Genomic DNA, 15,169 nt, shown 5'->3' on the forward strand with positions numbered 1-15,169 from the left:
GACCTGGTGTCCCATTGGTCCCCTGAGCGCGGCGCGCGCCGGGATATGTAGTCTCTTCCGCCCTGGCGCTGTTGCCGGGGGCAACGGTCCCATCTGGCCTGAGTGGCTGGCCGTATCGCGGTGGCGGCCTCTGCGGATGGACATCGTGGGAGGAGGTTGGCGGGGTTGGCTGGGCTGCCGAGGGCTTGGCTGGGCTGCCGAGGGCTTGGCGTCCGGACTCGGGAGAGGAGTTGCGGGGAAAGGGGAGCGTTCTGTGAAGCTGGGCTGGAAGGGCGGCGGGAGGGCGGCCCGGCGCCTCACGCCTGTTTCCCCGTCGGGGCCCACTTGGGAGCGTGGTCGGGAGTGGGTCGCTCCCGGCGGTGGGGAAGAGCCCGATGGTCTGAAGGGAGTCAGTGTTTTCAAAGTTAGCTTTACTTATTTTTAACAACTGGATTGAAGATTTGTTTACGTACCATACAATTCACCCCTGTTAAGTGTACAATTCAGTTACTTTTATTTATAAGTTTACCGAGTGGTGCGGCCATCACCACGATCCGGCTTTAGGACTTCTCCGTCGCCCCAAGGATATCCCTCCTGGCCCTTTGCAGTCCCTCCTCGCTCCCACTCCCAGCCCCAGGCAACCACTGAGGTGCTTTGCGACTGTGCAGATTTGCCTTTTCTGGATGATCCTTATGAATGGGATCATACAGTGTGGGTTTTTTTTTGCATCCGGTTACTTTCCCTTAGCATGATGTGTCCGAGATGCATGCGTGTTGTGTGTATCTGTATTTGTTCTTTTCTTATTGCTGGACAGTATTTCGTTTATGGATGGACGTCAGTTCTCATCCATTCATTAGTTAATGGACTTTTGGGTTGTTTCCACTTCTTGTCTACTACGAATACTATTATGAACGTTTGCATACATTTCAATCTTCTTGGGCTACGTGGGAACTGCCAGACTGTTTTCCAAATTGGCCCCTGTACCATTTCACAGTCCCCAATGACAGTGTATGAGGGCTCCAGTTTTCTCACATCCTCACCCACACTTGTTATCTGTAGTTTTGATTGTAGGCATTCTAGTGGCTGTGAAGTGGGATCTGGTGGTTTCGATTTGCATTTGCCTAGTGGCTAGTGACATTGAACGTCTTTTCATGTGTTTGCTGGCCATTCATATCTTTTTTTTTTTTTCAGTGCAATGTCTGTTCATATCTTTTGTCCATTGGTTTATTTTTAATTGTGTGTTTTAAAAATAGATCAGCTTGTGGTAAAATGGACTTGACACAAAATTTGCCTCTTTAACCATTATTGATTTATTTTTAAACCTAGGGAAACTTGCAGAAGAACTAGATGCCCGAAAACCTGGCCTGGTGGTCGGGCTTTCCCTCTGACCCACAGAATGGCCGGGGCCGAGTCCTCTCCTGAGCTTCAGTTACAAAAAAATAAAGCTGTTGATGTGCCAGTGTGCTCCACTTCCTCTTTACCACGTCCTTCCAGCTAAAGGCCAGTTAAAAGTACGTATTCCAAACATTACTATCTAAATCTTACTATTTATTCCTGCCCTACAATGACCATAGGAATCCTGTGAGGGTCATAGTTATTACCACCTTTTTAGGATGAGCAAGCTGAAGCACAGAGTGGTTAAGTAACTTGCCCAGTGTCACACAGGCTAGGAATTCTGCACTGTTTCTGCTGGGGGTGGTTTTGTATTCACTGACCCCTATGGTCAGGCCTGTGCTAGGTAGGTTAGTTAGTACTGTTAGTACCCAGCTCAGGCCTTAGTGCCCCGGTGGTTAAGATGGGGACAAGCAGGCCAGCACACCAGGCAGAGAAACAGAGAGTAAAAGAAAAATAATTCACTCTTATACAGAATCTTAGGGCTGGGTTAAATACTTTTCCTTGCACAAAACATTTGAGTTCAGGTTTGGAAGGCGCAGAAGACATAGGCTTGCCAGATTTAACAAATAAAAATACGGGACACCCAGTTGAATTTGAACTCCAGATAACCAATAAATAAATTTTTAGTCTGAAGGTGCTTGGAACATACTACTTTCTAGTATAAAAATAATCTGGGTCGGGGTGCCTGGGTGGCTCGGTCAGTTAAGCATCTGACTCTTGATCTCGGCTCATGTCTTGGTCTCAGAGTTGTGAGTGCAGGCCTGTGTTGGGCTCCGTGCTGGGTGTGGAGCCTACTTAAAAAAAAAATTAGGGTTATACTCATATTTTAAAAATTATTTACTATTTATCGTAAATTCAAATCACTGGGTGTCCTGTATTTAATCTGGCAATCCCAGTGAGCTCGTTTTCCAAGTGGACAGGGATGGGAAAAAAGGCTTTTTTAGGTCTCACAGTGAGTTAAAAAAAAATAATAGTAACGCATGGCCTTGCTAAAACATTCAAACAATATGGGAACAAGCAATGGTTGAGCATCTTGTCTTTTCTGCCTCACATAGTATTATGCTGGCCACGTTATTATGCACAGATCTCCCTCATTCCTTTTAACGGCTGCATCGTATTCCCTCATCTGCATGCGCTCTTCTGGATCGCACCAGGTCTCTATGGATGGGTTCAGGTTTTTGACGAGTACAAACAATACTGCTGTGACATTCCTTGAACACGCATCTCTGTGTGCGTTTCTGGGTGTAACTGTAGGTAAATTCCCAGACGTGGAATTGCCAGGTCACGGGGTCTCTGCCCAATGCGGGACTCGATCCCAGGGCTCTGGGATCATGACCTGAGCCGAAGGCAGCTGCTTAACGACTGAGCCACCTAGGCGCCCTTAACGTCAGGTATTCTTACTCTACGTTTTCCTTTCTTTACTCCCTAGAATGGCTTCCATAAGAAGAACCGGCCATCCCGTGCGCAATATTTTTGGTGATTTTAGTGATATTTCCTTAGAAGACTCAAAAATAGAAGAAATCAGAAACTTGAAAATCAGTAGAAGTCTTACCAAAATAGCACCCGCTCATAGCAGATTTCTAAAAGGAAACCAAACCATGGGTGTAGAACACTCACTTCTGAAAGAGAAGGCTGTTGTGGAGGGTGGGCACAAGCTCTCCTCAGGGAGACCCCCGACCATTGCCTCGAAGCTCAGGGCCAGCGCCGCGCTCACAAAGCTGGCTCAGATAGAAACCAAGATCATGAATCGGAAGGCAAAGATGGATTTGTCTGACATGGAATCTGACCTGAAGACCTCTGAGGACAGTCTTCCAAAGAGCACAGACACAGTCCTCCCCAGGAGTACAGTCAAACTTCCTTCACACAGCCTGGATAAAACCTCCCAGAAACAAGCCCGTGAAGTCTCCATGACCAAGAGCAACACACGGAATGGGAAGGTCAGTAGGTTTCTAAAGAGGAGAGAACCACCCGTTGAAAATACCTTCCCTGAAGCACATTTTGGAAAAGAGAGGAATTTTCAAACACCCAAAGAGAGAAAACCTACTAGAAAACTAGATTGTCCAGACAGCGATGAGGAGGAAATGAAAGAGTTGCTGGGAAGCTTGCTAGAATCTTCTAGAGAAAAAGAAACACACACGAATCAGTGTTTCGGCAGCCCCAAAGTCAGTGAGAAGGAACAGACAAAACTGTTCTCGGTAAGGTTTGCGTGTACTTCTTATTTATTTATTTATTTATTTAGATTTATTTATTTATTTGAGGGGGGAGGGGCAGAGGCAGAGGGAGGGAAAATCTTCAAGCAGACTCCCTTCTGAGTGCAGAGCCCGACGCAGGGCTGGATCCCACGACCCTGAGATCATGACTTGAGCTGAAATCAAGAGTTGGATGCTCAACCGACTGAGCCACTTATTCTTTTTTTTTTTTTAAGATTTTATTTATTTATTTATTTTTTAAAGATTTTATTTATTTGACAGAGAGAGACAGCGAGAGAGGGAACACAAGCAGTGGGAGTGGGAGAGGGAGAAGCAGGCCTCCCGCCGAGCAGGGAGCCCGATGCGGGGCTCGATCCCAGGACCTGGGATCATGACCTGAGCTGAAGGCAGCCGCTTAACGACTGAGCCACCCAGGCGCCCCATGATTTTATTTATTTTAGAGAGAGAGAGAGATCACAAGCAGGTGGAGGGGCAAAGGGAGAGGGAGAGAGAGAGAATCTTAAGCAGGCTCCATGCCCAACGTGGAGCCCGATGTGGGGCTCGATCTCAGGAAGCTGAGATCATGACCTGAGCCGAAATCAAGAGTTGGACGCTTAGCGACTGAGCCACCCAGGTGCCCCACATATACTTATTCTTACCAAAGCCTTGCGTCTGCTCTTCAGGTCACGGTGCTAGAGACTTGACAGCAGCCGTCTCCCGCGGGCTACTAAGGAAGGGGTTTGACAAGGAACGGTTGGGCTCCAGCCAGTCTCAGCTGCCTGTTTTGGGGCCTGCTCTGTGGGTGACAGGATTTGGGATGCATTAGGCAGTTTATAACACCTGGAGGAAGTGTGTGCACCTCGGGTCAGCGCTTGGTGTGACTGCTCGCCAGTGCCGATCCATACGTGCTCGTCAGGGGCCCCACATGGGAAAAGTGGTGGAGCTGCGCTTGCATTTTTTTTCAATTGAGATGAAATTCACATAACCGAAAAGTAACATTTGTAAGATGAACAATTCAGCACCATTTAGTCCATTCGTGATGTGCAACCACCACCTCTGTCTGGTTCCAGAACATTTTTGTCAGCCCCAAAGGTGACCCTGTACCTGTTAAATAATCACTCCTCGTTTTCCCCTCCCCCAGCCCCTGGCAACTTCTAATCGGCTTTCTGTCTCTGTGGATTTGCCTGGTGGGGATGTTTCATATACATGGAATCATCCAGTATGTGACCTTCTGTGGGACTGGCTGCTTTTACTCAGCGTAATGTTTTTGAGTTTCATCCACATTGTAGCATGTGTCAGAGCTTAATTCCTTTTTACGGCTGAGTGAGACTCAGTTGTGTGAATATACTACATCTTATCTCTCCACCATCCATTGTCGGGCATATTGGGTCTTTTCCACCTTTTGGCTATTTGTGAATAGTGCTATTATGAACATTTGTGTACACATACCTGTTTGAGTCCCTGTTTTCAGTTCTTTTGGGTCTGTCCCTACGAGCGGAATGACTGGGCCCTCTAGTAATTCTATGTGTAACGTACGGAAGCAATGCCAAGCTATGTTCCACAGCAGCTGGGCCATTTGCATTCCTGGCGGCAGTGCATGAGGGTTCCAATTTCTCCACATTGTCACCAGCACTTGTGATCAGAGCTAACACTGGTGACTAGAGCCATCTTCATGGGTGTAAAGTGATGGAAAGCCTGCATTTTAAGGGGAAAAAATATCTGTATATACATTTTGGTTCTGTTGAAGGTCCAGGCTATCATAGACCATATACTCAGGGGACTTAATTAATTTTATTTATTTTTTAAACGATTTCATTTATTTATTTGAGAGAGAGGGAGAAACAGAGCATGAGTTGGGGGAGGGGCAGAGGGCAAGGGAGAGAATCCTTAAGCAGACTCTGAACTGTGCACAGAGCCCGATGTGGGACTCGATCCCATGACCCTGAGATCATGATCCCAAGGCAGATGCTTAACTGACTAAGCTACCCAGGTGCCCCTCAGGGGCCTTAATTTAGAAAAGGTGTAATTAACAAAATTTATTTGAAAGCCAAGTGATATTTCTGATTACTTGTGGAATATTTCTGGTCCCAGTATTATCTTGTTTAAATGTTGTAGCTTGACTCCTAGAAATGAGGGGAGACGGAGAGAAAGAGGCACAGAAAGAGAACTATTTGGTTGCTGATCCTTGGCCTCATGCCCCACTCCGGCCACATTGTTCAGTGGTAAGGACTTCATTGTCACCTGTTTGGTAATTAATTTCATTTATTTCCGCCAAAGTAGGATCAGATCCCAATGCAGCCAAGAATCCTTTCGCTACCCAGTGAGGAACTTTCCAGCCCAAAGTCATTTTGGACATCACCTCTGCCAGCCTCACAGTCCGCAGACGGGACCCTTCGCAGCGTGTGCTCGAGAGCTCACTCCTCACAGACTCACACTTCAGGGGACACAGCTGTCCACACGGCATCGCTTTCCATCCCTGGCCCCTCTCCAAAGTCAGCCTCGATGGTGCGGCATGACAAGTTCTCCTCCCCTGGAAGGAGTGAGGCTGGGCCTCGTGATGAGTCGCTCTCAGAAGCTGCTGATGACAGCCTGAACGGTAACCTACGGCCCTATGCCCAGCTATCACCCTGGGCAGGAAGGGCGAGACCACCTGGAGGGTCCCTGGCAGGGCGGGGCGGGGGGGCAGTCACTGGGTATTGCCATGGGAAGTGCGTGGCTCACGCTACACCCTCTGCTTCCTGACCTTCTTTCTTGGTGGAGGGGCCAAGTCAGATTTTTGTTCTATCTCTAATGTCTTCATCCAGTAACCCTGACCAGTGACAGAGCAATAACCCAAAAACAAAATCCTAGAGCCACGTACAGCAGAAGGGCGATTCAGTGTTCCTTTTGGTGAAAGAGAAATTTGCCTCCTTTCTTTTTTAAATTCGGAAAAGGAAGTAAATCTCTAACCAGTCACGCTTAGACATTTCTATTATTTCAACATTATTCGACATTGTTTTTATCTTTTTTAAAAAAGATTTTATTTATTTGAGAGAGAGAGAGAGAGCATGAGCAGGGGGTGGGTCAGAGGGAGAGAGAGAGAACCCCAAGCCAACTCCCTGTTGAGCACAGAGCCCGACACGGGGCTCTATCCCACAACCCTGGGATCATGATCTGAGCTGAAACCAAGAGCCGGACGCTTAACCACCTGCGCCACCCAGGCACTCCAACATTATTTTTATCTTAATATTACACGTATTTAAAAAAGAAAGGAAAAAGATGTGCAGCCAACTCTTCCATCTTCTGTCTGGGGTACTACATCATGAGATCCAAGTAGAACTGTGTCCCGAAGGCCCAGCGGGCACCGGGAGGCACCAAGTGTTGTGCTGGCAGGAGGATGATGGCAAACAGGCCCACGAGCGCCCTGGCCCCTGCGTGCTGGGGGACCTGGAACTTGTGACTCAGCAGGAGGGGAGGGAAAATCGCTTTTCCACGGTCCCGGCAGGGGCCCTGCATCAAAAGACAGATTCACAGAAGAAAAGCATGTTAAATAAGTGTTTAATAAATATCCAATATTAGTTTTATGTGACACAGGAGCCTTCATAAGGAAATGAAGACCCGAAGAAACAGTTGTGTGCGAGCATTTTTATGTTAGGCCTGATGAGGAGTGGAAAGTCGTGGGAAAACGTGATAGGACAAAAGGCAATGAGCTAAGGGTAGTAAAGGGGCACACTTAGTGAGGCCTGCTGGGATTCCTCTTGGTGTCCCTCCATCTTGGAAAGAGGAGGCTCCTTTCCTGCAGGTAGAGGGAGGGCACTTCTCACTTGAGGGTCTTATGAGCTGCTTCAGGGGAGAAGGGCAGCTACCTCTTGCAGCACCTGCCCTTGCTCAAGTTCCTTCAGCCTGAAATATTCAGTATGCCAAGGTGCCGAGTGTCGGGGTGGTGTGTCTTGAACCCCATCACAGACTAACCTGGGTGTGAACGCCCCAGTAGGGGCCGCAGCAGATCTGCTGAGGAAGGGGGGAGTGTTGTCAACAAAGGTGCCCTCGTTAGGGCCGGAGAATGCAGGGGGCCCAGCCCCAGGCTGCCAGTGCGAGAAGCCCCTTTGGGCCCCCTCAGTGGCTGCCATCTGCTGGATGCCACGTGGCACCTCGCTAATTGTGGTTCTGATCCTTGGGCCCGAGAGGCTGGTAAGTGGGTGTCCTTGCCCTCCCTGGCTCCATGTCACCTCCCTCATGTGGATGGGAAGGTGGGCGTAGGCTGGCGGGGCAGCAACAGACCCAGGTCCCTGCCCTTCTGCCCTCTGTCCTCACTGCCGGCCTGGAGGGGCCTCTGCTGGTGGCCAGCCCCTGCCCTCCCTTGTCCAGATGTAGCCTCAGAGAGGGAGGCAAGCTGGGAGTGGTGAATACATTCTGAGTTTAGGGTCTGACGTAGCTGGGGTGGACGTCCTGGTCTCACCTCTTACTGGCTGTGCAGTCTGGGGCTCTCTGTGCCTCAGTTTCCTCATCTCCAAAGTGGGGGCAGAGCCATGCCGGTGAGATCATGCCTGTGAAGCGCCTCGGCTGGTCCTCCGCAGGAAGGTTGGCCGACGTGACAATGACATTGTTCCTCAGCCACTGCCAACACTGTTCCAAAGCCCTCAAGTCCAGAATCACCCTAGTGCCTTTGTTCTGGGCCGGCTGGGAAGCCTTTTAGTTCAGAGGCTTTTCCAGGGTTGTGTCTTTGGACCTCCCCGCCATGTGAACTGTGGTGACCGGCAGAGTAAGAGGGCTCGGAGGAGGGGCGAGCCCCCAGGACTGCAGTGATGAGGGGGAATCACTCTGGGGCTTAGGACCATCAGGTGTTGAGGGGCAGACCCCTCTCACCTCCAGCTCTGTCCCTGCTGCCCAGAGGGCCCTGCTCCCTCCCGTGCCCGCTGCCGGGCACTCTCTCCCTCTCCCTCTCTCCCCCTCTCTCTCACCACACCCCGCCCCCCTCCCGTGCTTCAGGGCCTGAACTGAACTACATAATCGAGTTCCTGCCAACGTTGGCTGATGTTCACTGGCCATCCGCCTGCAGGCGCGGGCTCGTTTTTCAGGTCCAGAGAAATCTGGAATACCAGAACTTTGCAGAGGACTCTGTGCTCCCAAGTCTCCAGCACTCACGTGAGCAGGCACTGGCGACGGGCCATTTGGCATGCCCAGTGCTGGTTCACTTCAGGTTCCTGTGCCCTTAACTTGCTTTAAATGGGAACTTAGGACACTTTGGGTCTAGTCTTATGTCTGCCTGAGTTGTCCCCCATCCCCACCCCCCGTACCTTGAGCACACTTGACACCACGCATCCTTCACTGCGTTGCCATCATCGACTCATCTGGCCCAGGGTCTGTTTTTATAAATAAAGTTTTAGTGGAACACAGCCGCGTCCGTTTGTTTTACACATGGTCTGTGGTGGCTCTTTGCACCGTAAGGACAAAGCTGGGTAATTGTGATACAGGCTAGGATACAAAGTGGAAAATATTTACTACGTAGAGAAAAAGTGTGTCAATCCTTGTGCTGGCTTATGAAGGACAGAGACTGCACGTTTCTGGTAAACACTGTGGAGGAAATAAATGAGTCAATGTTGCCATGTTGCATTTTTGATTACAGATTTTCGAATCAATCTTTTGTCCCTTGATGATCTGGCTCCAGCTGTCAGCGAGAACTCAGACTTAGAACAGAAAGTAAGTATAGCCAACTTCACTTTTCATTGTCGGTCATGTGGAGAGGCTTGCCATGGTGGTGCTTCAATGAGGCCCGTGGTTCTTAACCCCCAGGGGCCACTTGGCATGTCTGGAGACGTTTTTGGTCATGACTCAGGGCGCTGCTGGCATTGGGTGCTGGGGCCGGGGGTGGGGGTGCGGTGGCGGCCAGGGACACTGCTCAGGGTCCCACGCAGCACAGGATGGCCCCACTGCGAAGAAATGTTTGAGTTTCAAATGTCAGGAGCGCCCCGGGTGAGAGATCCAGATTTGGGTGATAACAGGAGAAAGCTACTTAATGTAGCAGATGATTGAAGCAGGTCCCACTTAAACCGCCCTGAAACAACACCGCGCTGACCTGTGCTCAGCCCAGTGCCCTGTTGCGATTCTTGCCACATTAGTAACCTCACTCCCGAACGCACGTTGTCATGATACAGAATGATGACACTTCAGCAGAGTTCGTCCACGTGCCACCGACACAGGCTGATGCCATCGGTGTTCAAACGGGGCAGCCCCGTGAGGCTGAAGCGTCTCCTGCGTTCCGCTCACAGTCCGGGGCCCGCCCCAAGCCGCCAAAGGACCAGCGCGGACCCTCACCTGCTGGGCTCCCTGGGGACCCATTCCAACGCAGTGGTATTTTGAGCATGCTGATCGGGCAAAACCACTTGCCAGTTACCTCTGTCATTCTTTGTTTTAGAAAGAAGGCCAGCGGGAAAAGGCATCCAGCCGAAGCTCCCAGGCTGGAGGTCCCCCCACTGGAAGCGAGGTCTCAGAGTGCCTGAGTGAGCCGTCGGTCTCCTCCGCTGGGCCTGAGGGTGCTTCCAGCCCGAGGCCGAAGTCTCGAGAGCCCACGGCGAGCGCGGTGAGCTCAGCTTACTCGGAAGATTTTGAAACAGCATCCGAGTCGAGGGCCCATTCTGAGAAGTCTCCCGACAGGACGCTGAACACTTTGTCAGAATTCTCTGCAAGCCTGCAGCCAGACCTTCCCCTGCCAACACTCAAGCCTTGGAAGAAGCGGGTCAGGGACGTTACGAGAGTCCTCATGAAGGAGACGGCCGTGCAGACCCTCGAGCCCACCTTCACCTACCAGTGGGCAGAGGGTAAGCAGGGGGGCCCCCCGAGGGAGGCGCAGGCTCTCGCAGTGTGTGCCGCGGGCATCCTTGGAAGCACGACCAAGAGCTGCAGGGTCTGGAGGTTCGGGTCATCATCGTTAGGCAGCTCAGGAGGCCGTGGGGCACGTTTCCTCTTCCGAGGATGAGGGGCAGCAGCCCCAGGCCGACATTTCTCTTCATGCCTGGTGTGACCTTCCAGACGTTTCTCTTGGCCCCAGCTTCAGTCTTGGCCCATCTGAACGGAAAGGTCCCTTTCTTTTAAACCTTCCCCCGCTCTCTTTTCTCGTCTAGGTGGACACCCACAGTGTCACCAGAGCTTGTTCCTGGGCTGCGCAAGGGGCTGTACCTCTCACCTGCGGTGTGCATTTTGATTTGGGGGCGCCTAGCCGTAAATCAGCCTGGGCTGCACACCAGGGCAGGGCATGACCATTCTCTTGCTTCTCGGGGAGGAAAGTCAGGCAGATGGGCCAAGTGCTAGAAGGCATTCAAGGCGCTGGGAGCCCGGTTCTGTGACTCGGAAACCTCCGCGTTCCTCTCCACAGCCTCGTGCTGCCTGACCACGTAGTCGGTTGTCCCATGCGGGCAAATGTGTGCATTTCTGCATTTTTTTGAAATTTCAGGGGAACTTTCATAAAACATAGCTGATGCCGTTTTCCTAGACTAGGCCTGACACTGAAAGGAGAGGAAAACACAGCCTAAATAAACTGGCTTCTTAGAGTCCAGGGCACATCCCGAAGCCTGCTCATGGCCCGTAGATGGAAGGCCGAGGTGGGGAGGGCCCGATGCCACCGTGACCAGCGGTGTGACTGCGGCAACCGCTTGGGCCAGCTCAGCTGACTTGTACCAGGAGAAGCCAGCAGAAAGATGGAGGCAGCCTTGGGGAAATTTTAAAAGGGGAAGAGGTTGACAAAGCCAGAAGGGTGGCTGTCCTTCAGAAGAGAAAAGATGAGATTCGTGTAGCCTGTTTCATGTCCCGTCCGCTGATGAAAGGCGTCCTGCCCACTCATCCCCTCCCCCTCTGTCGCTGGGACAGGGGCCGGCGTGGCGGCCATCGGGCCTGCCCTGGGAGGTGCCTACGTGGACCCCGTGCCCATTGCCAGTCACGTCGTCAGCGCGGACTCGATAGAAGGTAACAGCCCAGCTCAGTGGGTCCTGGCGGAGAAGGCACAGATTCACGGCCACCCGGGGAGGGGCGGTGCCCCGCGTTAGTGCCGGGTGCGGGGGGGTCTGTTGGTGAGATTGTCGCAGCCACAGGCAACTGCCACGGTTCCTAGGATCCCGGACGACAGACTGAGTGTCCGAGAACCTTCGGTCTGTCTTGCCAAAGGACACCCGTGTCAGATAAAACAGGGAAGTTGTGAGTAACACAACTCTGAGCCCTCCACCCCAGCCGGGCTATTCCTGTGTGTTCCCCTGCCCACCCCGCCCCGTGCCTTTGTGTCCAGAATCCATAGTAGTTTTTCCCCTGAAGACACTGAGCCGGTACTGAGAGGCAGCCAGCCCGGCAGCCACGGGCCTTGGTGCCTTGCCGAGTCCGGGGAGTGCCAGGGTCCCGGGTGGCCCGGCCCGCGGTGGGGGAGGCCCCGGCAGCTGCCATCGGGAGCCCAGGCTGCGTCAGGTCCTCACAGTGGGCCACTGACCACTTGAGGGACACAAACAAGGGTCCAGCTAGTACCTCTTATGTTTTTGCCCTTTTCAGTTTTTTTAAAGATGAAGATACTAAAACACACTGGTTGTAACCACGGGATTGTTTATATCCTTTCAAAAAACTCTCCCGTTTAGCTATCACCCCCGAGCTTGTTCTGTGTTGTTACGCAGCCTTCCAGTGATCCTTTCGAACACTTATACAACTTCCATTTTTCAATATATTTTGAATTTAATGAAAACTTTTTTATTCTTAGTTTTATTTTTAATTATTTTAGTTTTGTGTTTAAAAACACAACATGGGGCGCCTGGGTTGCTTTTAGACGGTTGAGCGTCTGCCTTCGGCTCAGGTCAAAATCCCAGGGTCCTGGGATCAAGTCCCTGCTCAGTGGGGAGCCTGTTTCTCCCTCTCTCTGCTCATGCTTTCTCTGTCTCTATCAAATAAATAAAGTCTTTAAAAAAAACCCATATAAGATTTACCCCCTTAGCTATTCCTTAGTGTCCAGTTCAGTGGCGTGAAGAAGGTTCCCGTGGGGCAGGTGTACCGCTGGGGATGCCGATTGGCTAGACTTCGTCTCGCGGTCGGACGTTAAGACTCAGGTTTCTGCCTGGGCACTGAGCATCCCACACGAGCAGCTCCTGAGAGTCCCACGCCAGCCCTCAGAAAGCAGCTTGCTCACTCCAGGGTGGAGGCGGCTGGGAGGGGCCAGTGGGGCCTTTGGTACTTCTGGGACAGGGCAGGACCTTCCAGAAAGCATCCCCAGTGGCCGCACGCGGGCGCTGCCGAGCACAGGGCCCAAGCAGCGGACCTTGTCCCCCTGCTCTGGGGGGGCACCCGTGGGGAGGCGGGCGGGTGGGCGGGCCGGCCGGGTGACACGGAGCCGGTGCAGCCCTGACAGCTTACAGCCCGGCCGTGTTGGTGCTCAACGACATGCTGAAGCAGCAGCTGAGCCTGACGCAGCAGTTCATGGAGGCCAGTCGGCACCTGCACGGGTCCCTGCTGCAGTCCCTGGACCGGGACGCGTTCCACTACCACACCCTGGAGGAAACCAAACAGGTGACCGCAGCACACCGCCCTTCCCGGGAGGGGGCAGGGGCCTCGCTCGTGGAGGGGGACGGGGCTCGGGCCAGGCAGCGGGGACACTGTGGTCGCAGCAGAGGGAGCCTGCTTCTGACCTCAGGGCAAAGGCGGCGGGGGGGGGGTCCTGTCCCTCCACAGACCCTTCCCAAGCTCTGTCCCCGCGGGGCTTCTCTCCTCAGTCCTGGGAGCTGAAGCACCGAGAATGTTACACTCACCTTTCTCTCCCCAAATTTAATTTTTGTCTGATTATAAAAAATTTGTGCTCATTTTATAAAAATTTTGTTACAGAGAGAGGTAGTTTATAAAGCCTTCCATAACTTCAGAGATGATTATTACCAACTCGATGTTCTTTGGATTTTCCCCGTGCAAAACATGAACTGTATTATGTAGAGAATTACAGTGTTATTGTATATTATCAAATACATGTTACAATGTAATAGGTGTAACATTCTATCTAGTGTGTATTTCTTTATAGAAATGGCATCATACTATATGAGCTGTTCTGCATGGGGATTTCTGTCCTTTTATCTACGTCAGTCCGTAGTTCTCAAAACAAAGGACTTTTGAACAATATGGTCACGATACCATGATAATCCCGAAGCCAAACGAGCTTTTCCTAATATCGCTGGATATCCAGCGTTAGATTTCCACTTGTCTCGTGAAGGTGTACATTTTGTTGTTTTTTTAATCAGAACCCAGACAAAGTCCATACATCAAGACTGTCCGGGGTCTTTTTGGCCTCCTGGTCAGAGCGGCGGTTCTCGCACATACCACGGGGGTGCCCACTTTGAGAACCGTGCTCCTCAGGTTTCCCCTGCACTGCCCCCCCCATCTCTCTGATGTCTCCTTGTAGTTTATTTGTTCAAGGAAACAGGTTGTTTGTTCGACGGTTGCCCCCATTCTGGACTGTTGATTGCACCTCTGCAGTCCTTTCACTTCGCTCGGTCCTGCACGTTGGTTGATGGGATGCAGCTGAAGCGGTCTGCCCACGTCGCCTGCCTGCAGCCCACCGTGGCTCCTCGTGCCCGCACTGGGCCCACGTCCTGGGAGTGGCGCCCGGGCCCCGTGTGCTCTGAGGGCCCCCCGGGCAGTGCCCCTCGCCGGTCCCACCCCCAGCCACGGCTGCTCTTCCCTCTCAGACCCAGTCAGGTCTCGCCCCTTGCAGGGTGCCCTGCCGGGAGCCTTCTGGGCTCATCTCTCGTTTCTACAGCACTGTCACGTGGCATCCTGCCTCTTTTTCTGTCCGCCTGTCCAGGAGCCAATGGGGACAGGCACCGCCTCCAACGCCCCAGGCCTCAGTAGACTCAGTAGACCGAGGCAGCAGTGGTGACATCTCTGTCCTCTGCCCCACAGTACATCAGGCACCACAGGCCTGCGCCGCTGTCCATGGAGGATGCCCTGGAGGAGGTGAAGAAGGAGCTGTGAGTACCAGGAGGTGAGGCGGGGTCCGTGGGCTCGAGCTAACACGCTGGGCCAACGCCGGCTGTGACGCCCACACGTTGTTTTCCAGGGGACAGTGGTGGGAGGTGGCACCCAGGACTCACCTGAGTGGAGTCCCGGCTCCAGCCTTTCCCAGATGAGGGACCGACCGCTCCCAGCCTCCCCCCCACCGCCCCCACCCCGGGCTGCCCGGCGCCCGACCCGGGAGGACGCGCAGGCCGGGGGAGCCGGACCCACGGGCAGCTCGGTCCCCGCTCCCGGCGGGACGGAGGGTGCCCGCCTGCCTGGAGCCCTGCGGGGCGGCCGGACTGGCCAGGGGCTGCCTTCCTGGTGAGCGGAGGTAGATGGAAGGGCCGAGAAGCCCCGTCTGCTCCACAGGAGCCAGCGCCAGATGCCCAGGCTGGGGACGCCGACAGGAGATGCCAGGACACGGCTTCCGACCAGACTGCACAACTCAGACTCGCACAACGGGCACAGCCCCTCCTGACTCGGCCCGAGCGCGCTTCTAACTCAAACACACAGAGAAAAAGGTCTTTAAAAAAAGTTTTTATTTGAAGGCAAAACAGTAAAATCCACAAGAAATCGTTAACAGCACGTGTTTACGTTTTATCCTGAATCAGACACGTTTGAAC

At 52.6% G+C, this 15,169-nt stretch overlaps 1 protein-coding gene and 1 long non-coding RNA gene across 6 annotated transcripts in view; one reads left to right on the forward strand and one right to left on the reverse strand.

Moving 5' to 3' along the window:
• The window catches only part of C1H19orf44 (chromosome 1 C19orf44 homolog), a 23,439-nt gene continuing 8,270 nt past the window's right edge, over positions 1-15,169 (forward strand). Inside the window, exons 1-10 of one of the 5 annotated variants that reach the window (XM_031021717.2) lie at positions 1-155; positions 1,306-1,490; positions 2,804-3,569; positions 5,844-6,159; positions 9,169-9,242; positions 9,958-10,360; positions 11,406-11,501; positions 12,907-13,073; positions 14,451-14,532; positions 14,608-15,126. In XM_031021717.2, coding sequence (XP_030877577.2) covers positions 2,805-3,569; positions 5,844-6,159; positions 9,169-9,242; positions 9,958-10,360; positions 11,406-11,501; positions 12,907-13,073; positions 14,451-14,522 — 1,893 coding nt within the window. In that variant the 5' untranslated portion in view covers positions 1-155; positions 1,306-1,490; position 2,804 and the 3' untranslated portion in view covers positions 14,523-14,532; positions 14,608-15,126. Of the gene's footprint in view, positions 156-1,305; positions 1,491-2,803; positions 3,570-5,840; positions 6,160-9,168; positions 9,243-9,957; positions 10,361-11,405; positions 11,502-12,906; positions 13,074-14,450; positions 15,127-15,169 lie in introns of those variants that run through there. The other 4 variants (XM_031021715.2, XM_081814895.1, XM_031021716.2 and 1 more) reach the window with 4 other exon arrangements.
• Positions 6,582-8,450, reverse strand: LOC145720647 (uncharacterized). Its single transcript, XR_014143787.1, has 2 exons — positions 8,002-8,450; positions 6,582-7,052 (listed from the first exon to the last, which is right to left on the reverse strand). It is a non-coding gene; the product is annotated as an uncharacterized LOC145720647 (long non-coding RNA).

This window comes from Leptonychotes weddellii, chromosome 1, assembly GCF_054177405.1.
Source record: "Leptonychotes weddellii isolate Sample4059 chromosome 1, ASM5417740v2, whole genome shotgun sequence".
NCBI lineage: Eukaryota > Metazoa > Chordata > Mammalia > Carnivora > Phocidae > Leptonychotes > Leptonychotes weddellii.